Source organism: Saccopteryx bilineata, chromosome 4 (assembly GCF_036850765.1).
Source record: "Saccopteryx bilineata isolate mSacBil1 chromosome 4, mSacBil1_pri_phased_curated, whole genome shotgun sequence".
NCBI classification, from domain to species: Eukaryota; Metazoa; Chordata; class Mammalia; order Chiroptera; family Emballonuridae; genus Saccopteryx; species Saccopteryx bilineata.
Genome location: NC_089493.1, coordinates 192717391 through 192744159, shown reverse-complemented (window position 1 = coordinate 192744159; position 26769 = coordinate 192717391). Strand labels below are relative to the sequence as shown.

Genomic DNA, 26769 nt, shown 5'->3' with positions numbered 1-26769 from the left:
CTTACAACCTCACAGGGACGTTTTGTCTCCGGAGGGACTTCTGTTACCAGCATCTCCATGGCTTTTTCGGTTTGGGAGTTTGGGGCCCAAATCACAAGCTTCGCCTTTTGGTAGGAGCTTTCTATCTGGGACGCAGTACGTCCTAGTGGTTAAAACAGGGATCCGGTGCCCGGCTGCCCGCCACAGAGGGTCTGCTCACGACCTGCTGATATTTCACGGGGCGCTCAGTGCACACCTGGCACCTCCTCTCCGGTTCCCAACCCAAGCATAAGGTAAGAGCAGAGCATCCTGGCTTGACAGATGGGGAAACTGAGGCCCGGAGACATGAAGTCAGTTGCTCAAGGGCGCAGGGAAGGAACAGTCAGTTGGCACACCAAGGGAACCACACAGTTGGGTGGACCAGTGGACCTTCTTTAACTCGAGAGCTTATTGACTCTTGGATTTGGCCAGAAGGCCAGGGAACCCTCACCCGTTTTTTTTTTTCTCATAGTCAAGGACGAGACTCAGACCTACTGATGGCAAAGCAATGATACCATAGTAACAATGCCAGCAGCCAACGCTTGTTCAGAACTGTGTGCCCAGCGCCATGCCACATCTTTTCTGTATTTCATCTTTACTTTTCTCAGCGTAATGACTATGAGCACAGACTCTGAAGTCAGACAGCCTGGATGGGAATTACAGCTCCAACGCTGACCCTAAGCAAGTCACTTTATCTCTCTGGGCCTCAGTTTCTCATCTATGAAATGGGCAGCTGACAGCACCTTATAATAGATCCCTAGCACATAGTAAATGATGTATACATATAATAATTCCATTTTAAGATATTTAGTATCAGCTTCCTCTTTCCTTGGCTTATGACTAGTGAGTACATACAAAAGAAAACGGGCAGAAGGGAATGGCTCATTGTGCAGAGCTGCAACCAAAGGGAGGGAATGTTTTTAATAAAGAAGACATCAGAGTTGATAGGCATGATCTCCATTTATAAATGGGGAAATAGAGGCTCAGAGAGGGTGAGCCAGTTGGCTGAAATCACACAGCCAAAAAGCAGCAGGAGGATTTGAACTCAGGCCTGTCTGATATCACAGCTCGTGTCCTTCGTCCCAATTCCAATATGGCCCATCTGGGGCCAGTTCATGGAAAGATCTGGTGCCTGGCCCTGCATTAAAAATGGAACTATGAGTCACCGGTCGTCCCTGGGGAGGGCTGGCGAGTGAGAGGGGCCCCGCAATGGGGCAGAATGTTCCGCCAGATGCAGAGGCGCAGCTGCCAGCTCCACTCCGTCTCTTTCATGCTGAGGAAGGGGGGAGGAGAGCATGGCGGAGCAGGGGTCACGGCCAGCGGAGTGCAGCCTGGACTCGGGCCACGACTTGGGGGGGTGACGTCAGGCTCACACATCTGGCCTCTGGAATGCTGAGGCCCCAGAGGATGGGCCCGAGTCTCTGCTTCTCCTTGCAGCGGGCTCCTTTTCTGGAGCAACCCAGGCAGCCTCATTGAGAAAAGTCTCGAGCATTCTAGGCCCTCCTGGACCAACGCAGGTGGTGACGTGATGGGCATTTTTCACCCAAGTGATGAAGCCCAGATCTCTGAAGACACAGGGTCAAGAGAAGCAAGACTCTGGGATGGGTTCTGGCCAGCGCCTTGGTGTCCTCACCCTTGGCCGGCTCTGGAGGACAGAGAGCAGGCCGGACTCCCAACGCCTGGTGGGTGCTCGGTCAGTGCTGCTCCAACCACCTGAATCCACGAATGAATAAGCGCATGTGTTGAATGGCGTCCCACCCAGAGCCGGCGTGCAGGCGGTGGTCTCCGCCGTGCAGCTCAGAGGCTTTGCGCCTCCCCTTCCTTTTCTGGTTCCAGTTTCCACTTGGCTCCAAGGAGATGGCAGACCTGCCTGGCCTCTTCCAGGTGCCAAACTGCAGGGTGAGCGAGGAGGAGCTCAGCCTGTGGCGCTGCTCCTGCCCACGGAGGGGGCCCCACCCGCCTCGTGTTCGATGCTCATGCTGGTCCTCCTACCTGGGAAAGTTGGGGACTGGCCAGTGTGACTGGATGACATCGGTGATTCATTTTGGTCCCAGAGGAGACAAAAGCCCAGGTCTTCCCGAGGCCCTCTGTGCTGCTCGGGGAATGAGTCACCCTGCTCCCAAGAACGCTCCCATCTTCGCTTTGCTTGGGCCCTTGGAAATCCAGGAGCTTCCACTTTTCTTTGCTCCTGGGGTTTGGGGGGAAAGCGGGGGAGGCGAGTCTCTCACGGGAAGACCAGGAAGAGGAACTAAGCACTCATTCACTGCATGGTGGCCACTGAGTGGGGACAGACTTCTCAACAAAGGAGCATTTGAAGCCACCACCGCGCCGCCTCATCACAGCACTGTCTCTGCCTGGCGACCCCTCCTTCAAACTTTCTCCACCCAAAGTGGAACAACAACTCACCCTCCACATCTGCTGGGATTTTAAGAAGCGTCCTTGATGACACGATTTGCCAGGGGCACTAGTCACCAGTTCCCTGCTTAGATCGACCATATGACCTCGATATCCCGCCAAGTGACAACTGTCCTGTGGCGCTGACAAAGTTGTCCTGGGCCGCTAAGGAGATCATGCATGTGATGCAGGAGCGAGGCCCCTGGTGAGAGAAATCACCTTTCCGAGGGTCTCCGAGAAACTAGGGGGACCCTCTGTGATTTGTGACTTTGGCCCCCCATGCTTTTCTGGAAGTTGGACCTGCCGAAGGCTCGCCCCTCAGCTCTCTGGAGCTCAGCTGTGGGACCTGAGTCCCACGGCAGGAATTCTGAGTGGTGACGGAGCGTCACAACACACAATTCTTGGATGCGTCAGATGAGACAACTGAAAGAAAGGGAGGTAGAAGCAGGATACCCCCCGGGGGGGGGACATCATCCGAAACAGTGTGACGTGGGCTGAGTTAATTCCCCCTCTGGGCTGCACGTTTTGTCTTTTCGTTTTTAATCAGTGGAGTAGAGATAATAATTCCCACCTCACAGGGCCGTAGGGACTTGGGCACGACCTAGCGATGACCAGCTTGGTCCTTGGGGCCCAGTCGCAGCAGGGTGAGGCACTCTTGCCATGTGGACTTCTTGCCCGTCCTCACGGTGAGAAGGTCATGGACCCGAGGCACAGGGCTGCTGGAGGATTAAATGAGATCATCGGTGAAGGCGTTTGTGGCGGGCGATCGTCATGTCTGCTAGCTGAGAGCCGCCGTCACGGCCATCACCGAGTTCCGTTCCTGGCGTAGCCTCGGTGTTCCCTCACTGTCCACGACCGCGGAAATGGTGACGACGCTGTTTGTAACAGAAAACAGGAAAACAGGATCGCGCAGCCTCAGCTGTCAGAGGATCCGTGGATGGAGTGATCTCCATCACCATCTTATTTTAGTGTTTTGGTTTTTTTTTAATTATATGGTGTATTTGTGTGTGTGTGTGTGTGTGTGTGTGTGTGTGTGTCAGAGACAGAGAGATAGAGATAGAGAGACAGACAGGAAAGGAGAGAGATGAGAAGCATCAATTCTTCATTTCGGAACCTTAGTTGTTCATTGATTGCTTTCTCATATGTGCCTTGACCGGGGGGCTACAGCAGAATGAGTGACCCCCTGCTCAAGCCAGTGACCTGGGGCTCAAGCCAGTGACCTTTGGGCTCCAGCCAGTGACCATGGGATCATGTCTATGAGCCTGAGCTCAAGCTGGCAACCTTGGGGCCCCAAACCTGGGTCCTCCATGTCCCAGTCTGACGCTCTATCCACGGCACCACCACCCGGTCAGGCGATCACTGCCTTATTTTAGATTGTCCTCTTATTTTGCCACCAGGAATGTGGTGGCCCATGAGGGAGGGACACCCAGCCCAAGGTCGTCACAAACTCACTTTTGCCCATCCAGAGTTTTCAGCCAACCCTGCTTCACTCAGCAGACTATGGCCATTTAGAGTGAAGACCAACTCATGGGCCTCAGTTTCCCCCTAGGAACCGCTGTGTGACGGCCCAGGGTGGGAGGCCAGGGCTCCAGGCTGGCCAGAGTCACCTGGAGAGAACTGGGGTTGGGGTGGCAGCAGGGAGAGGCCGACGCCCTTCAGACGCCCTGCCCCATCACCGCACAATGGGGGAAATACTCATTTCTGCCTCGCCAGCTTGTTATGAAGAATGAATCAGGAAATAATGCAGGCCCAGCGGTTAGGATGGTGCATCTGCGTTCCTAGGGTCCTTCCCCTCTGGTTCTGGGTCGGCTCGCTAGGAACCAGAGCCCCCACCTGGGGTGGGAAAAGAGACCTTTAGGTTGGTGGCTCTGCAGCAGAAACTTCAGGAAGCAGGGCTGAGAGGACTTCTAAGAAAGAGGGAGGTGGGAAGGGACACACTTGTCCCAGCATGAGGGCCAGAGGTCAGCCTGGCTGCTGGCCCAGAGTCTGGCTCTCCCGAGGCGTCCCCAGCCTCTGGCCCGGCCCGTCTCAGCTCAGCCCACACACGTGGTCCAGGCCAGCTGTGAGGCTGGAATTGGCCTCCCTGCAGGTCCTTCTCCAGGCGTGCCTCCCGGGCCCTCCCAGCCAGATAGATGCCTGAGGCCCAGGCCAGGAGCGAGGTGTCCGGAGCCAGGACGAAAGCCCTCTGTCCCCTTCACCATGTGGGCAGGTCCTTCGAGAGCACTGTAAGGCCTGCACCGCGCGGTCAGCAGTCCTGAGGTCCAACCTGGCTCTGCTTTCTTTTGCGAGAACCCTGGTCATAGGCCCAAATGGCTCTGAGCGCGTTTTCTTTTCTATAAATGGGGGAAATCATAGCAAGGCCACCTGGGGGCGGGTGAAGGCTTCCTCTCTCTGAGCACCTGGTATGGAGCAGGTGTCCCAGTAATGCTAGTTCCTGCTCGTGTAGGTGGGAAATGGTGCTGGGACCTTGGCCTTCTTAGGGCCGGGCGTGGGGATTTCTCAGTGCTCTTCTGTGCCTTCCGTTTCCTGGGGGGTCTCACTTAAGTTATAGACATTATGAGGGCCCCTGCTCTGGGTCTAGCAGGGAGTCTCCCAGGCAGAGTCCCTGACCACAGCCCAGGGTGCTGTGAGGTCCTGCAAGTCCGGAGCCTGTGTGGCTTAGGACCAGCCCCCAGGCTCCCGGGAGCGTGGGGGCGGGGCCCTCAGCACAAGCAGAAGCCCGTGATACAGCCCGGCGGAGCACCGCGTGGCGGTTACGTTAGATAAGAAGGCTCTCTGTACGGTGCCTGGAATTTTCTCTGAAACACCCAGAGGCAGGGCCGGTTGGCTGTGTCAGACAGTGAGGTCACGAGGATGACTCACCCCAGGACCGTGACCCACTGGAGCTCTGGGCCTGGGCTCCCGAGAGGCAGGTGGCTTGGGGACCCAGTAACCCCCACCCCCACCCCCACCCCCAGAGCCTGCTCTAGTCCCTCTTTCTCAGTTACCCCGACCCGACCTGACCCACCGGGGAGGGGAGGGGAGGGGTCCAGGCTGCCAGTCTAGATGGGGGCGGGAACAGGGACTTTTGAAGGGATTTTGGAGGGCTCAGCGGTGCAGCTCAACCGCCTCAGGCTTCACCTGCCCGCCTCAGCCCCCACTTTGATCTTTCCTTCCCGAGAGCTATTTTTGGGCATTTCCTGTCCCTTGAATAGGTGAAGTAAAAGGAAGTGAAAGACACGCTCAACCAACGCTCAACCTGTGGCTTCTCCTAACAGTCGGCAAATGGGGTGACTGTGGGGGAGGGGTGGAAAATGGCAACGCAGAAGAAGGGTGCACAGTGACAAGTGTCAGTGCCCCCCCCCACCGCTCTGTCCCGTGTGATTGATTACAGACCCTCTCACAGCTTTACAAAAAGAGGCCAGGGAGCCACTCTAGACACAGCCACCTTGCACTGCACGGCCACGGAGCCCCTCCTCGGGGCCAAGCACTGTGCAGACCCCTAGCCACCTCTGCTGGATATCACAGATAACCTTTAGGAAGGTCGTCTTCGGCCCCAGCTGGACGCTGAACCCTTGGGAAAGTTGTGAAAGCAGCCCCTATGTCCAGCCCCCCCCACCCCCACCAGGTGAGTTACAGCAGAAGCTCTGGGGGTGGGACCCAGGCGTCAGGACTTTGAAAATCCCAGGTGGTTCAGATGTGGAGCCACCGCTCCACGGGCCTCCCAGCAGCCGGCCCGCCGTGTGGCCGGTGGCGTGGAGCTAATGTGGCCAGGAGTCTGTGCTTTGAGATCTGACAGTGTTGCTTTCTGTCTGGGAAAATGAAAAATGGAGAGGAAAAAAAAGATTTTTAAAAAAAAAAAAGTCAGAGAAATATTCCTTTATTATATCATAATGTCACATTCTCTTTCTCTCTGGGAAGGTTACTTTGCCAGGGCCAGGACTTGGGTGGGCTGGAGGTTCCCCTACCCCCGTTAGCCAAAGAAAACTGTCCCTAAGGGACTGGAAGATGCCACTTCCAGGGACCCGATGGTATGTCCTGTGGAGAGCCTTTCCAGTTTGTCCTTGAACAAATGAGGCCACGTCTCCTGTTGTGTTCATTTCTACAGAAAGAATTTTATAAACACCCCATTCTGGAATTTGCTGTTTTGACAATTAGCTGGACGGGGAGAGGCGGGAAGGGTGGTCTGGAAAAGTATCTCTCGGTCACCTTGTGTGCCTCGTGTCCCAGCTGGTGTGACCTGTGACATGTGTCAATAAATACCTGCTACATAAAGGAATCTGAATAGGCAGCACTGTATGTGAGACGTCAGCGCCAGGCCCCGGGCTGAGGGTTCACTGGCTCTCCCACCCGCAAGTGAGAAAGAAAGAAACCCAGGCTCAGAGGCCAAGGAAATGGACGTGGTGGGTGCCCCGGGCTTCTCCTGCAGGGCAGGCGCCTGCTGAGCCTGCCACCCCAGCAGCCACAAGGCAGAAGCTGGGGTCCTGAGAGAGTGTGTGTGTCACCTCCTCTCTGGACCTGCAGAGTCAGGGGTTAAAAACAGCAATCCGGCCTGGCTAGGCAGTGGTGCAGTGGATAGAGTGTCGGACTGGGATGCGGAGGACCCAGGTTCGAGACCCCGAGGTTGTCAGCTTGAGCGCAGGCTCATCTGGTTTGAGCAAAAGCTCACCAGCTTGGACCAAGGTCGCTGGTTCGAGCAAGGGGGTTACTTGGTCTGCTGAAGGCCCACGGTCAAGGCACATATGAGAAAGCAATCAATGAACAACTAAGGTGTTGCAACGCACAATGAAAAACTGATGATTGATGCTTCTCATCTCTCTCCGTTCCTGTCTGTCTGTCCCTGTCTATCCCTCTCTCTGACTCTTTCTCTCTGTCTCTGAAAACAACAACAACAACAACAAAAAAAAAAACAGCAATCCGGACACTGACTGGTGGGTTTGTTGCTGACGAGGGGTCACCGTGCTTGAACTCTGACCTATGAACTCATCTCATTCTCACACTCCAGAGTGATGTGAGTCCTATTATTATTCTGCTGACACGCCTTCCCTGTCACCACTCTGCCCGCAGTGACAGCAGCCTCCGCATCCCTGCCCCACTCAGAGGAGGAGCCAGGGTCCTCTCAGGGGCCCCTGGTGTCTGGCCGGCTTCTGCTCCACCCGGCCTTCTCCCTCTCCCTCTCTCTGTCCCCTCCTCCCTCCTTTCCTACCTTCTCCCTTCCCCTCCCCCACCCCCACCCTTTTCCTTGGGCCCACATCTCCGTCATCAGACTCATTGCATTTCACCCAAGGTTTTCATCTACCTGCATTTTCTTTCTCCTTACTTTCCATTCCCGGTCAAGCTTTCAAAAGAAAGTAAATTATCTACTCATGTCTTTTACGTACAGATGGGCTTTCCCCCCTTTGATTGGCATCCTTATTTAGAGGATAGAATCACATTCCATTCAATATACTGTGTTTTGGTCACCCTGTCCCTTACTTTGCGAATATTCCCCTGCTCACGCTCAAGGAGGTCTCGCTCCAAGCCCTCAGGAGTGAAATCACACCCTCCTCCTGGGGTGCTCTGACCCACCCCTCCCCTCCCCCATTCATTTAGCAGGCCTTTGTTGAGTCCCACCCGACCAGGACTTTGTTCTAGGATTCTGCGCACAAACGCTGGCTAGTGTCCCCTGGAAGCTTACACAGAGAGCAGGGAGCCCAATATGTGGGCCAATACTGACCCTACACAGGGTCAGTATTGTGCTGGGTACTGGGACCCACAGTGCTCTGTGACAAACGGCTGGTGTCTGTCCCAGCTGTGACAATCCAGAAAGGGCTCCCAGACCAGGTATAAAATGAACCTCAACCCAAACCTGGATCTCTTCGTAATACTTCTACTGAGCTATATTTTTAATAGCATAAAATTTACCCTGTATCAGGATACAATACAATATATATTTTTTTGTTTTTGTAACTTTACCAAATGGTAGAACCATCACCATAAATCAATTTTAAAATAGTCTCACGGTCCCCCAGTCAGACCCCGCCCTTATACCCATTTACAGCTGGTCTCTGTCCCACCTCAGCGCTGAACGCACCACACTAACCTCCTTAGTGTCTCCATCCACCTGCCCTTTCTGGACATTTCACATAAGAGGACTCACACACTATGGGGTCTCTTGTGACTGACGCCTAACAACAGCATACCGTCTTTGAGAGTCATCCACATGGCAGTCCCTGTCCACGACCTTTGTTCCTTTTTATTGCTAAACAGTGTTCCCGTGGATGGAGTCACCACATTTTGCCTAGGGATTAATCAGTTGGTGGGCACTTAGGTTGTCTCCAGTTTTTTGGCTGACATGAATAATGCTGCTCTAAGTACACTGACTCACGGATCTTTGCACGGACACGACATGTTTTCGTTTCTCTTCGGCAGACACCTGTACACGTGGAACTGCTGGGTCACATGGTTAAGTGTATGTTTAACTCTTTGAAGAACCACCAAACTATTTCCCACCGATGCTGTTCCATTTTACATTCCCACCTGCAGATGCATAAGCGTTCTCTCTCTCCGCATCTCAGCCCCCGTCTGTCATTATCTGGCTTTCTGATTATAGTCATGCTCGGGAGGATGACATCAATCACACTTCACGTTCCCATTCCTGTCATGACTAATGAGGTTGACCAATCTGTTCGCATGCTTAGTAGCTATGGGTGTCTCTTCTTTGGAGAAATAGCTGTTCATATCATTTTATGATTGAGTTGTGTTTCTCTTACTATCCAGTTGTAGAAGTTCTTTGTAAATACTAGATAGAGATTTGGTTTTGCAAATATTTTGTCCTATTGCTTATCTTTTCATTGTCTTAATGGTCACTCTTCAGCACAAAAATTTTGAATCTTGATGAACTTTAATTTCTTAATTTTTTTCTATTATAAACCATTGGCCTAATCCAAGGTGTTTTTTTTGTTGTTGTTGTTGTTTTGTATTTTTCTGAAGCTGGAAACGGGGAGAGACAGTGAGACAGACTCCCGCATGCGCCCGACCGGGATCCACCCAGCACGCCCACCAGGGGGTGACGCTCTGCCCACCAGGGGGCGATGCTCTGCCCCTCTGGGGCGTCGCTCTGTTGTGACCAGAGTCACTCTAGCGCCTGGGGCAGTGGCCAAGGAGCCATCCCCAGCGCCCGGGCCATCTTTGCTCCAATGGAGCCTTGGCTGCGGGAGGGGAAGATAGAGACAGAGAGGAAGGAGGGGGGGAGGGGTGGAGAAGCAGATGGGCGCTTCTCCTGTGTGCCCTGGCCGGGAATCAAACCCAGGACTCCTGCACGCCAGGCCGACGCTCTACCACTGAGCCAACCGGCCAGGGCCCTAATCCAAGGTTTTGAAGATTGTTTTCCTTATGAATTCTTCTAATTCTGAGTGAATTATTATGTATGGTGCTGAGATCAGGGTCTAAAGTGTTCCTTTTGCACGTAGATGGTAGCCGACCATCCCAGCACTATTTTTTTTTTTTAATTTTTTTTTTTTTTTTTTTTACAGAGGCAGAGATAGACAGGGACAGACAGACAGGAACGGAGAGAGATGAGAAGCATCAATCATCAGTTCCTTGTTGCGCGTTGCGACTTCTTAGTTGTTCATTGATTGCTTTCTCACATGTGCCTTGACCGTGGGCCTTCAGCAGACCGAGTAACCCCCTGCTGGAGCCAGCGACCTTGGGTCTAAGCTGGTGAGCTCTTTGCTCAAGCCAGATGAGCCCGTGCTCAAGCTGGCGACCTCGGGGTCTCGAACCTGGGTCCTTCCGCATCCCAGTCCGACGCTCTATCCACTGCGCCACCACCTCGTCAGGCCCAGCACTATTTGTTAAACAGATTCTCCCTTCCTTTAATGAACTGCCTTGGTACTTCTGTTAAAAATCCCCTGACCGTGAATACAGTCAGGAACGCTGGAATAACTCTGTATGGTGTCAGATGGGTACTAGTCTTACTGGGGTGATCACTCCATCAAGTTTATAAATGTTTAATAACTATGTTAACTATGTTGTGCACTTGAAACTAATATAATGTCATATGTCAACAGTAATTGGAAAATAGATTAATTAAAAAAAAAAAAAAGACTACCCTAAGTTTCCATTGCTTGGGTGCTAGATTGGATGCCCAAAGGCTCCACTGCAGTCTTCTTGTTCTCTGTCCTCAAGTGGTGTCTGAAATCATTGAGTCCGAATTACAGAACAGCATGTTAGCCCTCGTCAATGGCTCGTGCTTATACGATGTTATCAGGAAGATCGCTGTTAATCCTTTGGCTGGTTCATTAAGTAAAATAACTTGGACCAATTTAATAGCTTAGTCCAATTTAAGGCTGTTTCTCTGGACTCTACGCATGATTCCCAGGGATCTGTATCACGTATCTGGTTAAAATCAATCAGCATAGCTGGGAGGGTGCAAAAATTATGCAGGTCGCTGGGGCCTTGGTCACCTTGTCCACAGATGGGGGTCTCCTCGTGGGTACAGCGTGAAGACGAACGAACCGGCTGTTGAAATCGTGCCTGGCACTCCCAGACCGTGCTCAGGATTTTCACCATTGCAGCTGAGCCAGCTGGTTTTGCTGACGGCTTCCCCATCATCCAGAGTTCGGCTTGGGGCCACGGGACCGAGCCTCGTTCTGTTATGAAAACTTTCAGGCGTACAGAAAGGCTGAAGGAAGAATACCATCACTGAACACCCTCAAACCCACCCCACACACTCAGCAACTGTTACGCTGTGCCAAACTTAATGTACTTATTTGTGTGTGTATTTTCTTCTGAACATGTAGAGCAAGGTGCGAACATCATGACTTTTCATCACTGAACTCTTCAACGTGCATCTCGTAAGAGCAAGATATTCGCCTAAGTCACCACCCAAACCAACACGTCTGTCATCCCCTCTACCTGCCGGTCTATATTCACAGTGCCTCTGTCTCGGCTGAGGGTGCTGTCAACTGTTTGGATTTTTGCCACTCTGACGGCTATAATTTTCTTTCCTTTTGTTGTGATTACAGATGAGCATCTTCGTACATATTCACGGTTCTCCTGCAGTTCATTCTCTGTGCAACTCTCTGCCTGTGGCTTCTGTCCATTTTAACATCTCTTTTTGTTTGTTTTTTAAAAACACCTTAAATATAGGTGGGATTAGTCTTTGTCTTTAAGTTACAAATATTGTTCCTCATCTGGCTTCTTCTTTTTTAAACCTTGCTTATGAAGCTTCTTCTTGCCGTGAAAAGTTTTTATTTATTTTTTATTATTATTGTTTTTTAGTTTAGCTTTAGTTTTTATTGCAATTGAACTTATTAAGCTTTTCTTAGACTGTTTCTGCATTTTGAGTCCTACGCTAAAAGGCGTTCCTCCCTCCTGGATTGTAAAGGAGTCACCTCACATTTTCTTCTATACATTGGAAGGTTCATTTTTAAAATCTAGATCTTGGCCCTGGCCGGTTGGCTCAGTGGTAGAGCGTCGGCCTGGCATGCAGGAGTCCCGGGTTCGATTCCCGACCAGGACACACAGGAGAAGCTCCAATCTGCTTCTCCACCCCTCCGCCTCTCCTTCCTCTCTGTCTCTCTCTTCTCCTCCCACAGCCAAGGCTCCATTGGAGCAAAGCTGGCCCGGGCACTGAGGATGGCTCCATGGCCTCTGCCTCAGGTGCTAGAATGGCTCTGACTGCAACAGAGCAACACCCCAGATGGGCAGAGCATCGTCCCCTGGTGGGCATGCTGGGTGGATCTTGGTCGGGCGCATGCGAGAGTCTGTCTGACTTCCTCCCCGTTTCCAACTTCAGAAAAATACAAAAAAAAAAAAAAAAAAAAAAATCTAGATCTCTGGCCCATTTGTTATTTATTTAGGTGTTTGGAGTAGAAGGCTGGTACACTTTTCATCTTTTTTGCCAAATGGCTGTTCTACTGTCTCAAGATCACTTATTAAAATGTCCCTCATGTCCCAGTGAGTTGAGATGCCACCTTTGTCCTCCACCAAGTTTCCTTACGTACTCGGGCACATTTCTGGGCTTTCTATTCTGCTCCACTGGTCTCTCTGGGTACTCGCGTTCCCAACCACCCCACTTCCCGTCCCCGAGGCCACGTGGCATGTCTTCATATCTGGGGAGGCTTACCCTTACCACACTGCCTTTCTTTTTTAATTTTCCTGACTATTCTTGATTGTTTATTATATCATATCAACTTCATTCCAGAAAGAAACAAACAAACATTATTTTCACGAGGGTCAAGTTAAATGGATGTATTTATCTGGGCCAGTGGACATCTTTGTAACATTGAACTTATGTTACTTATTGTTGGGGGCTATCTTAGGGTCATAGGCCCTGTTAAGGGTTGAATTATGCCTCCCCATAAATACAGGCTTAAGTCTTAACCACCAGCACTCCAGCATGTCACCATATTTGGAAATAGGGTCTTCGCAGCGGTAACCAGGATAACATAAGGTCATTAGGGTGGGCCCTAATCCAATATGACTGGTGTCATTACACAAAGAGGAAATCTGGACACAGGCACACAAACAGGGTGGACGCCATGTGAATGAAGATGGAGACAGAGGCCGGGTGACACCGCTACGGGCTGAGGAACAGCAGAGACCGAGAACCAAGGGGCGAGGCCTGGACCGGGCTCTCCCTCGCGGCCCCCAGAAGGAGCCAACCCTGCAGAGACCTTGCTCTTGGGCTTCTGGCCTCCCCAGCTGTGGGACAGCACCTTTCTGTTGCTTTGAGCTACTCCGCTGTGCTGCTTTGTCACAACAGCTTGAGCAAACCACTCTGGAGCCCCTGGAACGTCTCTTGGGCCCAAAGTGAGCAGCCAGCCGCGACTTGAGGACATCCAGAGGCATCTATCTGCGTGCTTTCCTGTTCCTGACCCCGAGTGAGCCCAACAGGCCCGCTTCTCGCCTGCCTGAAGTTGGATGAACGAACCAATGAACGCATTGGAAAGCTGGAGGTGTGACTTCACCCTCGGTGGGTGGCCAAACCCTTTGAGGTCAAAGCCAGTGAATGAATCATCTGTGCGATGCAGCTCAGTGAGTCAGGGAGCACCAGGCAGAAAACCCGAGGACGGGGCATATTTCTTTTTTCCCTTTCCTTTTGAACCTAGAAGAAGCCCCCTAAAAGTCATCATCACCCCAAGAAAGAGCAACCGGGTGCAACCCCACCCTCACGACACACCCACTGTGTGCTGTGGGTGATAAGGACAAAGGGCTTAGAAAACAGAGGGAGGGAGCACCAGGCGCCCCGCAGAGCCGCCAGCTTGCCTTTGGACAAGTTAGTTCACTTCTCTGGGCCTCAGTTAACCTCATTTCTTCACCCGGGGTGGGGGGGTGTTAACGGTACCTGCCTCACAGGGTTAGTGTCACAATCACACACGAGAGGAACCAACCATAAAGCAGTTGGCAAAGTGCCAGGCTTATATAGCAAGTGCTCAATTATCAGTAGGAAGAGCTGCCCCCAAATAACTTGCCCGCAAAAGCGAAACTGGGATGCACAATTTCTGAGTCTTGAACCACAATTTTCAACACTCTCCCCCCACTCCCAACAACTTTTCCTCCTCCTTCCTTCAGGGAAGGGTTTGGAATAGACAAACTATGACCTCATTTGTTCCCTCCAACACTGATTAATGTTTTCTAATTATGAAAATGAAATTATGTCTCAATTTATACTTTTTTTTATGTCTCTAAAAATGAACAACAGAGAGCTGTCACTTCTCACCCAGAGCCGGGCGTGGCTTGGGGCCCTGCTGGCAGGCTGTGTCCTTGGTTCCGGACAGGCCTTTCTGAGTCATCGAGGCCCTGCTCCTTCCTGGTTGGTCCCTCTCCTGGGCTCAGCAGTGTTTGTCCAAGAACCTGCTTTGAGGTTTATGCTGGGGACCAAGAGAGTCCAGAAACCCAGCCCCTGCTCCCAGGCTAGTGAGACAGACAGAAGTGGACAGACCCAGGGACGGTTCATACAGGCTGCTGGGACTTCAAGGGGGGCCCACAGTGAAGCTGAGGGTTGGTCCCTTGGGGTGATTACGGTCCCATTTCACAGGGGAGGAAACTAAGGCTCCCAGGGAGAAAGTGGTGGATAACAGAGGCCCGTTTCTCAGAGGTATTTCACACGGACATTTTTTTTTTCTTTTTTCCGAAGTTGGAAACGGGGAGGCAGTCAGACAGACTCCCACATGCGCCTGACCGGGATCCACCCGGGAATCGAACCCGGGACTCCTGCACGCCAGGCTGATGCTCTACCACTGAGCCAACCAGCCAGGGCCAGAACATTTTTTTTTTACATCAGTATTTGTCTCCAGGTAGACATCCCCTCCTCTGGGCATCTCTCCCTCATAATCCCTCCCAGCTTAGTGAGGGGGCACCTGGTCTGACCTTCCCAATATCTATCCTGGCACCTAGCACCTGGGTTGTACCTGTTTATTAGCAAGTCTGTCTCCCCTGCTCGAATTTTTTTTTTTTTTTTTGGAATGTTTGTTAATTGCATGACTGCAGAGTTTTAATTTGTGTCCATCGTAAACCTTTTGACACGACCCTGCTACTGGACTGAAGATGCAGCAACGCTAAGGCACTACGCACCATTAAGAGAGAAAAATGCTCTCAATGAATGATGATACTCCAATTTCAGAAATGTTAAAATATAAAAAAAATGTGCCTGTTTAAAAAGAAAAAAGAAATAGCAGCCAAAATGGAGTTACTTTTGCTAAGCCATGTTACGAAGCCAAATTTAATAATAATCAGCCTAACTGCACTTTAGGCCTCTCCCAGGAGCGGAATTTCAAACACACCAGTCTGGCATTTCCTGACCAACACCAGAGAGGCCACCTGACTGATAAGACCCCAGCCTTCCCCTAAGGGAAAGGGGACTTGCCTAGAATACTCCGTTTTTCAGATGTCTTGGTCCTGCTCTGTCTGCAGCTGCCTAGTCACGCCTTCCACTTTGTCCACAGCCTCAGAGCGCCCTTCCTGCTGCCGGACGGGGCGCTGCCCAATTCGTGAACCACTTCATAAAACCATTTAGATCGTCAAACTCACTCGGTTGAATTCCGTGCCTTAACATGCCTTAGGTCCAATGAAGCACATTATGAAAGCAATTACCACCTTTAAACATATCCAGGGAAAGAAGACTGGCCCAAGTGCCCACATATCAATAATAACAGTTCACTACTTACTCTGTGCCAAGCATTGCTGGAAAGTGCTTTTCAGCCATGACGTCCTATCAGGGGTGGCAAATGTTTCCTGTGAGGAGACAGAAGTAAATATTTCAGGCTTTGCGAACCACACGGTGTCACAACTCCACCTCCCCCTGCCCCATTAGAGTGGTCACAGAGGCTAGAGATAGTCAACGAACAGGAGTGGTTAGGTTCCAATAAAACTTTATTTATGGATACAGAAATTTGAATTTCATACAACACTCCCATCACAAAATATTCTTTATTTTATTTTATTTTCCCCCAACCATTTTATTTTTTTGTTTGTTTTTGTTTTTTTTACAGAGACAGAGAGAGAGAGAGTCAGAGAGAGGGATAGACAGACAGGAACGGAGAGATGAAAAGAATCAATCAATCATTAGTTTTTCATTGCATGTTACAACACCTCAGTTGTTCATTGATTGCTTTCTCATATGTGCCTTGACCGCTTCCCCAACCATTTTAAATATATAAGCCATTTTCAGCTTGTGGATTGTTTAAAGAGAGGAAGCAGGCTGGATTTGGCTCCGGTCTCATCTGATCTCCATGTTCGCTCTGTAAGACAGATGCTATTAGTGTCCTCATTTTACACGTGAGGAAACTGAGTCTCAGAGAGGTAAAGTAGCTTGCCCAAGGACACACAGCAGGTGAAGGCTCAAGCTGGGATTCTAACGCAGGCAGTCTAACACTGTAACGTAAGTTACCCTAGATACAAATATAATTTAGCCTAAATTTGGTTGCCTGTTAAGTTTTAACTTTTGTTCCTAATTACAAAAGTTTCATATTTTTGTTGAAAAATTCAAACCATACAGTTATGAGGAAGAAAATGAAAGTAACCCCACCCTCCAGAGATAAATACTTGAGGGTTCAAACACACAGCTCATATGACACTGACTCGGGTTAGAATGTTCTGAACATGGTGTGACTTTGGGTAGGTTGCCTAACCTCTCTGGGCCCTTGGCTCAGATGAGGAGGCTGGCTGCGATGATGCAGTTCTGCAGGAGTTCTGTTTGTAAGGATTGTGCAAAGCCACTGGCTCTCTCCTAACTGCCTGTGTGTAGAGGGTGAAGTCACCCCTTGCCAGCCCCACAGGATGGACCAAGTAGCTGCTCAGCCTCCCCGCCTGTGGCTCCCCCAAAGCCCAAGCACTGAGCGACTTTGAAGAGGCAGCAGGGACACTAGGGACTGATGGCAGTCCTAAGAAGCTCAGGCTCCTTCCAAGGCTGGTGCCAGGGACCACTCTGCCCAGAGAGCCGAGTTCCAGGCAGGCTGGGAGTTGAAGGCTTTGGCTCACTCTGCCTGGGGTGCAGAGGCCTCAACAGGCTGAGATTCCTACAGCAGGAGGGCTGGGTCCCCGCCAACTCTCAGTCAGACCTGCATCTGAAGAGTATCGGCTGTGCGACATGGACATGCCCCCTCTCTGAGCCTGTTCCCTGCCTGACACGGGGATAACGGCCACCTCTCAGGATTAGTTCAACAATCCTATTGTGACTTCATGAGACGACACCTGTAAGGCAGGGAAGAGGCATAAATGGCCACTTCTGTCCCCTCCTCTTCTCATATTTTTCAACAGTGCGCTTTGAAGACATTCTTCCATCATGCCACAATTTGTAGACCTACTATGTACCAGGTCTGTACCCAAGATAGGAGGGTGGGGTAGCCAACCAGGTGAAAATCACAGCCCTGCCCTCAAGCAACTCAGGGAGGGGAAGATAGGAGCTAAGACACTTTGACCCAAATTCCTCCAGGGCCCAGGGGCCGAGGAGCTGGAGGAACCTGGAAAGGCCTTAGGGCGATGACTGGTCGCTTTAGTTTTGGAGAATGGGAGAGATCATGACTGAGCACAGCATCCTGGGGGGGGGGGGGGGCAGTGTGAGCAAAGGTGGGGGGAGGGGAGGATGAGAAACATCCTGGGAGCGCAGCCGGCAGTCTGCCTGCAGAACAGCTGGAGAGTCGGTCAGATGGATGGGCAAGCCTAGTGGTGGTGGGCTTTGATCAGGTGGGGAAAGGGGAGTCATGGAGGGCACTGGGCAGAGGGAGGAGCCACCTCACGGCCCGGGGGGGACAGTAAAAGGGCCACGGGTTCTGAAAGAACACGACTGTGGGCGTTACTCCCTCTCCTGAGCACCCCCACACCAGCCCCTTTCTTACATGGGGCGTATTCCCAGTTTACAAATGGGGAATCTGAGACTCAGAATATAGTAGAGCCTCCTGCTCAAGGTCATCGAACAGGCAGTGAGCTGGGGCCACTTCCTGTCATCTGTGAGAGTCCCACCCTTCCTCCTCCTGTGACCCCAGGAGAGATCCAACGGTGACTTTGAGGGCAGGATTCGGACAGCGATGGCCAGGCACTGTCAGTCCTAGTGACACTGGGTCTCTACACCGCCTGGAGAGGTGCGTGTTACTATCCCTGTCACGGGAAATACAGACAGAGTGGAGGCTCTGTGAGGGAAGTCAATTCCTCAAGGCCACACATTAAAGGTGGGAAGTCCAGGCCAGGTCCTCTGAGTTCAAACTCTTCCCTCTACCCCACACTGCCTCCAGGTTTATTCCTAGGTGCATCTAAAATAAAAAAGTCTAGGTCAGAAAGGTCCAGTTCTGCTCCCACTCAACATCCATTGGCTCACCCTCCTTCGTGTCCCTCTTTCCTCTAGGCCCACGATTCCAGCCCCTTGCTTCTTCTGCAATCACCAAAGACCAGATTATGTGGGGCCTCTCTTTGGCATCACCTCCAGCAAGAACCAGCATTTCCACTGCCTGGACTGGGGCCTCAGTGACTACCACTTTGTCACCAGACTCCCTGATCCAAGACATCTTGTTAGGTGGTCTCAAGGAGGGACCGTCCCCTAAGCTGAGCCTCTCTCCCTACTACACCTTCCGGTGTCTTGTTGTGACCTTCTCCTCAGGTTCTGGTGTCAGACCCTGTGAAGCCAGTAGCCACGGCCACCATCACAGCCGCCAGGTTTGCATTGGATTCAGACAGAAGGTAATGAAACAACAGAGCCAAGAACTGGTGGGCCATTAGCTTTAATCCTAGCTTGCACCCTGCGGGCAAGTAAAAACACACACTGGGCTCCAAAACCCACTCATTCAGTACTCACAAAGCCACTGACTTATCTGAGTTTCCTAGAATCAAAGGTTTCTAGCTCACCAGTCTCATTCACCTCTGTTCCTCATCTCCTTTTCTCTGCACAAACTGGCTTCTCCTTTAACACTCCGCCATCTTGGTTGCCTCTCCTCTCCTCCACGTGGCCTCTCTCTGCTCTCCTTTCTCTGTTCTCCTTTCTCTGCTCTCTCCTCTAATGCTAATCTCAGGAACCGAGAGAGAGCAAGCTCCTTGTCTGCCCCACTTTACAGTTTAGAAATCAAAACCTTTAATCCAATATACAAACAAAGAAGTCTCTGATACAAAGTCACTTATCTGAGGTATGATGGGATTGTACCACCCTACAGCAAAAAGGGTGGGAAAAGCTGTCCCAAAACAAAGCCCCAGGCTACAAGAATCCTGCCTGCCCACAGCCCACCCCCAACACACATTAATATAATCACATCCATCCCAAGCAATCACCTGGGCAACGGGTTTCCAAGTGGGCAGCGCCATCTTTAACAAAGTGAGCATAATATGTTTTATCTGCCCAACAGAGCCCAAAACACAAGGAGGCATGGGGGATACAGGAACTGATCTGCTGACTGACCGGTGGTGGCACAGTGCGTAGAGTGTCCACCTGGGATGCTGGGGACCTAGGTTCGAAACCCCAAGGTTGCCAGCTTGAGCACGGGCTCATCCAGTTTGAGTATGCAGTCACAAGCTTGAGCGTGGGATCGTTGACATGATCCCATGGTCGCTGACTTGAAGCCCAAGGTCGCTGGCTTGAGCAAGGGGTCACTGGCTCAGCTAGAGCCCCCCAGTCAAGGCACGTATGAGAAGCATTCAATGAACGACTAAAGTGACACAACTATGAGTCGATGCTTATCATCTCTCTCCTTTCCTGTCTATCTGTCTGTCTCCCAAAGGGGTGGGGGTGGGGGGGAAGAAGTGCTCTGCTTAGCAGAGGGAACCCAGAGATTTAGTGAACCACAAGGAGAAGGTATGGTAGGGCCCGGGTCCCTTATACCCACCATCTCTACCTGGTCCTCAAACCATCACAAAGTAGGCAGTTGTACCCATTGTACTGCCCATTCTGAAAGGCACCGTACCTCACTTCATCGAGTCCACGTAGAGACACTCAGTCCAGATGAATTTTGAAGAGTTTTATTGAAGAAGGAAATTTGTTAGATATGCCGGCCGCATATGGCTGACAAGCGGCATAGCAGGCCCAAATTGTGCGCCCCGAGTATATTTCAGGGGCTGGTTATGTACCCTTTGACCACATACAGGTTGGGAGGCATGACAGCATGACACAATCATTAACAAGATTATAACATTTGTCTAGGGGATTTACAAGAAACGTTAAAACTTTCAAGGTAATACAATCAAAGACATTCACAAATCCTTTTAGTATCTTTTTTTTTTTTTTTTTTTTTTTTTGTTTTTTTTTTTTTTTTTTTTTTTGTTTTTTTTTTTTTGTTTTTTTTTTTTTTTTTTTTACAGAGAGAGAGAGTGAGTCAGAGAGAGGAATAGACAGGGACAGACAGACAGGAACAGAGAGAGATGAGAAGCATCAATCATTAGTTTTTCATTGCACGTTGCAACACCTTAGTTGTTCATTGATTGCTTTCTCATATGTGCCTTGACCGCGGGCCTTCAGCAGACTGAGTAACCCCTTGCTGGAGCCAGCGACCTTGGGTTCAAGCTGGTGACCTCGGGGCCTCGAACCTGAGTCTTCCACATCCCAGTCCAACGCTCTATCTACTGCGCCACCGCCTGGTCAGGCTCCTTTTAGTATCTATCTCTCCTCCTTTGCCTAGAGCAGGGGTCCCCAAACTATGGCCCGCGGGCCACATGTGGCCCTGAGGCCATTTATCCGACACCTGCCACACTTCCAGAAGGGACACCTCTTTCATTGGTGGTCAGTGAGAGGAGCTCAGAATACATCCGCATCCGGTGATACGGGACGCACACGTCAGGGCTCCGGAAATGCGTCATATCACTGGTTATGGCTAGCAGTGACAAATATGGAACCCAACATTGACCATCTCATTAGCCGAAAGCAGGCCCATAGTTCCCATTGAAATACTGGACAGTTTGTTGATTTAAATTTACTTGTTCTTTATTTTAAATATTGTATTTGTTCTTGTTTTGTTTACTTTAAAATAAGATATGTGCAGTATGCACAGGGATTTGTTCATAGTTTTTTTTATAGTCTGGCCCTCCAACGGTCTGAGGGACAGTGAACTGGCCCTCGGTTTAAAACGTTTGGGGACCCCTGGCCTAGAGGTATATGTTAATCTCAGGATTCAAGGAAGGGAGGAAGAGCTAAAATCAATGTAGGGTGGTATGTTAATTTTGTCTCTTATTGAAGGAAAAAGGGAGTTCTTCAGATAACCTTAATCCTTTCAGAGAACTTAAAACCAAATGACCCTAGTTGTCCTTGTAAGTCAGGAGACTTCTATATTCTTTTTCCTCCATTTTCCAAAGAAAGGACAGGAAAGCCTGACCTTTTCTCCCAGAATATCAATGTTAATTTGCAGCTTTTTGGTACCTTACAACAGTGCAGATGTGTGCTGAGTGGCTCAGGTGGGGAAAGAGATTCACCTAAAATCACCCAGCAGCAAAATGACCACATGGGGTTCAAGCCATGGAAAGGGATAAAGAGGAAACACCCACAGCGTTGAGCAGATGTCCAACTCCTGGGCCAGACTATGCCAACACCACTGAATATTTGCATTAAAATGTTTTCTTTATAATTAAAAATATATATTTTTTAATTTTCAAAAAGTTTTTTTTTAAAAAATGTAGGTAGTAGAAGTTATAATGAAGGCTCTTGGTTAAAAAAAAATGGGGCTGGCCTGACCTGTGGTGGTGCAGTGGGTAAAGCGTCAACCTGGAAACGCTGAGGTTGCCGGTTCAAACCCTGGGCTTGCCTGGTCAAGGCACATATGGGAGTTGATGCTTCCAGCTCCTCCCCCCTTCTCTCTCTCTGTCTCACTCTCCTCTCTAAAAATGAATAAAAAAATAATAATAATAATTAAAAAAAAAATGGGGCTGATCATATTGGAATGCTGTGGAAAGCCAGCAGCTGTAACATTTTATGATTCAATGCAAAAAGTATGTTGAGTTCCTCAGCTGAATAATTAGTATAAACAAAACAAATTTTTTTCATTTTTTTTTTTTTTAAGATACAGGGTGGGTGTTGCCATTTTCTGAGGACCGCTTTGCTGCCTTCAGCCAATGTTCATCTGAAGGTGGAAAACGCCCTTTAAAAAAAGGTACTCGGCCCTGAACTTTTCTAGAACTTACGCAGAAAGTCTGAGCATGTGTGAACACAAGCTAAGCCAGACAAATGCAGAAGTTGCCTCTGGTGATACAATTACAGATCAACGACATAGAGTGGCAGTGAAATCCCCTCTCTCGGGGAGGAGAGGGGAAGAAACCACAGAATGTTCCTGACTAGGCACCCCGACCCGGTGGCGCAATGTTTGTATTTGTGTACCTAACATGTCCAGGCCACCAGAGCGGGCTGCACCACCCACACGTGCCGTCACTAGGGCTCAGGGCACATCCAGTGGGGTCTTCCTAAACGTTTGTCTAAATCCTGGAAATCCTCTTTAAGCTCCTTAGGACTGGATTTCGAATTCAGCCGTTAGAGATGGCGAGCACCAGGGGAGGGGGTTGGGGTCCTCTCCTGTTCCTTGGTGGAGCCCCTGAGCCCAGAGCATAGTAGGCCCGCTATCAGTACCTATTTGGGGACTAGAGATGAGGCAGCTCCATTTGTCTTAAGCATACGGGACCAGGAACTTGCATGGGGCCCCTAGGGGGCGCCATCACCTCCCCAAAAGCTGAACCCCTCAATTAGCAAGAGCGCCTTGTGACCCCCCACATTGAGATTTCAGCCCCGACTCGCCTTCCTCCGCTCAAAGTCTTCTACGGACCACACTACTACTAAAGAACAGTTTTTCCACCAGGGATCTGATTGGAAGGTATTTTACTTATTAAGTGTGCACTTTTTTTAAAGTAACAGGAAACTGGGAAACAGGAAAACGTTTCCCTGAACCCCTCCACCCCTACTCACCTCGGTTGTTCTTGGTTGGAACATTTCTAACGTCAAAAATCTTAAAATTTTCTCAACTCTCATTTCGGGCTCCTGTTCATGCCCCCCTCAACCCACCCCTCACCCTTAACAGTGTGATGTCGGGCAAGTGAAGCGCTTTTCCTTGGGACTGTGCCCCTAGTTGGGTCCGAGGAAATAGGAGAAAGGGGCACACACTACGCAAATACGCAGGAAGCCCCTTTCCGCTCCGGACAGCCGCAGGGGCGCGGGGAAGGGGCGCGGCAGGTGGGAGGGCAGGCGGAGGGCAGTGCACGCCCCACCCCCTCCCGCTCTCCCGGCCGCTTGCAACCCCGCCAGCGCTCCGCTGGCAGCATTCCCGGCTCCTCTCCTCTCCCCTGGGCCCGGAGCGGTGCGGGCCAGCTCCCCGGGGACACAGCAGGAGCAGGCCGGACGGCTGAGCCGGAGCGCGACCAGCGGATCTTGCTCCGAGGGCGATGACGTCTTCGCCTCTGGCTCCGCCGGCGCCAAGCCCGGCAGGGCGGGTGACGTCATCACCCGGTCACGTGACCGCCATTCAAACAAACAAACCCCCCTCCGCGCCCATTTGGCCCCGCCCCCCGGCGAGGCTACATATAAACGCGTTCCCGCGGGTCCGCCTCGCTGCGAAGAATCTCGGGGCTGAAGGCGCGACGCGTACCGGAGGGGCAGTCTGTGGAGCATCTAGGAATCCCGCACCACAGCCCCTCGCTCAGTCCAAGAGCAGTTTTGGGTCCTGCTCAAAGAAAGCCACCAGGTGGGCTTCTCCCCGAAAGCCGCCACCTCCTGCCTTTAGCTTCCGAGGACAAAGAGCACAGGAAGATTTGCACGCTGGGGGCTCTGGGGCTGGCCATGGTCATGGAGGTGGGCTCGCTGGACGCCGGAGGCCTGCGGACGCTGCTGCGGGAGCGCGCGGCGCAGTGCTTGCTGCTGGACTGCCGCTCCTTCTTCGCTTTCAACGCCGGCCACATCGTGGGCTCGGTCAACGTGCGCTTCAGCACCATCGTGCGGCGCCGGGCCAAGGGCGCTATGGGCCTGGAGCACATCGTACCCAACGCCGAGCTGCGCAGCCGCCTGCTGGCCGGCGCCTACCACGCCGTGGTGCTGCTGGACGAGCGCAGCGCCGCCCTTGACGCCGCCAAGCGGGACGGCACCCTGGTCCTGGCCGCCGGCGCGCTCTGCCGTGAGGCGCGCGCCGCGCCCGTCTTCTTCCTCCAAGGTGCGCCCTCGGGGAGGCTGGGGCGGGTCTCCGGCCCCCTGCCGCCTGGCCCAGGCCGGGTGGGGGTCTCTGAGGAAGGCTGTCTCTCCGCGCCTGCCCCACCTGGAGTGCGGGGGCGCCCGAGTCCTATTCTGGGGGCCTGTCATTGGCTTTGTTTGGCTCCAGAACAAAGACTCCGGGGTAAACTTCCAGCACTGGTGGGTGCGGGAATTGTATGAAGGTGCCCTGTGCCGGCGGTACTAATGGGAAAAAATGTCTCTTTGTATTCCTAGGAGGATATGAAGCTTTTTCAGCGTCCTGTCCGGAGCTGTGCAGCAAACAGTCGACCCCCATGGGGCTCAGCCTTCCCCTGAGTACTAGCGTCCCTGACAGCGCCGAATCAGGGTGCAGTTCCTGCAGCACCCCACTCTATGATCAGGTTAGTAGGGGCCGGTGCCAGAGGGGGGGAAGGAACAGCTGGCAGGCCTGGAAGAGCTGTGCTAGTGAGAAGATAGAAAGTGACCTGCAGCTTTATTTATGATGGAGGGGACACAGGATGTCATTTATCCCGTGGTTCAGTGGTCCCATGGAGCCGAGTAACTGCTGGCGCCACAGAAATGACCATTGGCCTTGCCCAGGCAAATCGGCTTAATTCTCTATTTATTTATACTCCCAACAACAGTTTGGAGAAAGTTCTCACGGTATGGGAAACTGACTTTTGCAGCAGGGAGTTTTTGCGGGTGTGGGCACCGGCATTGACTCTGAGCAAAGCTTGACAAGTGTTGGGTATTTTTGGATTTCAGGGTGGCCCAGTGGAGATCCTGCCCTTTCTGTACCTGGGCAGTGCCTACCATGCTTCCCGCAAGGACATGCTGGATGCCTTGGGCATCACTGCCTTGATCAACGTCTCAGCCAATTGTCCCAACCATTTTGAGGGTCATTACCAGTACAAGAGCATCCCGGTAGAGGACAACCACAAGGCGGACATCAGCTCCTGGTTTAACGAGGCGATCGACTTCATAGGTAAATGGAATGGATGCCTGAGACTCCTGCCTCGCTCCCCCCATCTTAACCACTGAGCCCAAAGGACTCGAATGACATTTTTCTAAGCCTTCCTCCAGACATTAAAATGTCAGTCTGGTATGGGCACCATCCCTGCAAACTGAATTTGATGTCCCACTTTGCGAAGGCTCAGAAAGTTGATTTGCCCAGCATCCACTTGCTTAGTGGATGGCCAGTCCAAGTTTAAATCCTGTTGTTCGCTCAGTGCCCACGTTGCCTCTGTGAACAGTGCCCGGGATAGCATGAGGTGACTGACACTGACCGTCTCTGCACAGGACACACATGATATTTCTTAGACACCCTATACCTGGGGCTAGGGTCGTTCTCCCAGGCTCATGAGTAACCAGCTGCCCTTTGTTTTCTAGACTCCGTCAAGAACGCCGGAGGGAGGGTGTTTGTCCACTGCCAGGCGGGCATTTCCCGCTCGGCCACCATCTGCCTCGCTTACCTCATGCGGACTAACCGAGTCAAACTGGACGAGGCCTTCGAGTTTGTAAAGCAGAGAAGAAGCATCATCTCGCCCAACTTCAGCTTCATGGGCCAGCTGCTTCAGTTTGAATCGCAGGTCCTGGCCCCACACTGCTCCGCAGAGGCCGGGAGCCCCGCTATGTCTGTGCTGGACCGGGGCACCTCCACCACCACTGTCTTCAACTTCCCCGTCTCCATCCCTGTCCACTCCACGAACAATGCATTGAGCTACCTTCAAAGCCCCATTACGACTTCTCCCAGCTGCTGAAAGGCCATGGGAGGCGATCTCCACAACCCATTGGGACTCCAGGCTCCTTCTTGAGAGGAGAATTGCAATAACTCCTGGGAAGGGGGCTCATGAGGGCTGGTCCTTATTTATTTATTGATTTCACCCAAGTTCCACTGGGTTCCTAAGCAGTCACAGTGATGACTGAGCATCAAGGCGTTCACTGAACTCAGCACATTTGGGACCAATGTCTAGTGGGTACATCAAGTCCCCCTGACAAAAGGGCGGAAGAGAAAAGGACTCAGTGTGCGAGCCGACTTCTTTTCGTTTGCCCCTGTTTTATGTTTATTTTGTAGAAACTTCATGCTTGACATACATACCAGTATTACCATTCCTGACGACACATATACACATGAGAATATACCTTATTTATTTTTGTGCAGGTGGTCTGTCTTCACAAACGTCCGCGTCAACTCCTAGAAGAACCAAATACCTCAATTTTTGTGTTTGAGTACTGTAAACCCTGTACATATATCCTAAGCAGGTGGTTTTCAGCACTGATGGAAAACACCAGTGTTGTTGTTTTTTTTAGTTGCCAACAGTTGTATGTTTGCTGATTATTTATGACCTGAAATAATATATTTCTTCTTCTAAGAAGACATTTTGTTACATAAGGGTGACTTTTTTTATACAACAGAATAAATTATGGCATTTCTATTGAAGTCTCAATGCTTTATTTCCTGGGCCCCCTGATCCCTGTCCCTCTAGCGATGACATAGGGGAGAGCCTGGGCACGGGCCTCTGGAAAGTGTGGGGATCTGATAAGTGTGTGGGGATCTGATACCACACTCCTTGGTGGCCTCTCGGTCCCACAAGATGTCCGCGTGGGAAGGTAGCTACAGAAGTGTGACCAATCATGAAAAGCCAAGTTTTATAGCTGAACTGTTAATATTGGATCCAAGGGTCCCTCCATGCTTCCCCTACCATGTCACCCAGGGGGGCCTGTGTCCCCAAAGCCGAGGGAGAAAGTGATAGCCATTTGCTTGGGTTGCCTTTGTCATTTAC

The 26769-nt window shown here is 51.3% G+C and overlaps 1 protein-coding gene and 1 long non-coding RNA gene across 2 annotated transcripts; one reads left to right on the top strand and one right to left on the bottom strand.

The window, feature by feature from the left end:
- Window positions 1-992: 992 nt before the first annotated feature.
- Window positions 993-22810, bottom strand: LOC136336146 (uncharacterized). The gene is made up of 3 exons (XR_010731384.1): window positions 22736-22810; window positions 15546-15612; window positions 993-3287 (listed from the first exon to the last, which is right to left on the bottom strand). It is a non-coding gene; the product is annotated as an uncharacterized lncRNA (long non-coding RNA).
- Window positions 22811-23374: 564 nt separating this feature from the next.
- DUSP1 (dual specificity phosphatase 1) lies at window positions 23375-26421 on the top strand. The gene is made up of 4 exons (XM_066273292.1): window positions 23375-23969; window positions 24242-24387; window positions 24752-24971; window positions 25376-26421. Exons 1-4 carry the CDS (start codon window positions 23603-23605, stop codon window positions 25744-25746), a joined length of 1104 nt encoding a protein of 367 aa, XP_066129389.1. The 5' UTR covers window positions 23375-23602; the 3' UTR covers window positions 25747-26421.
- The last annotated feature ends 348 nt before the right edge of the window (window positions 26422-26769 follow it).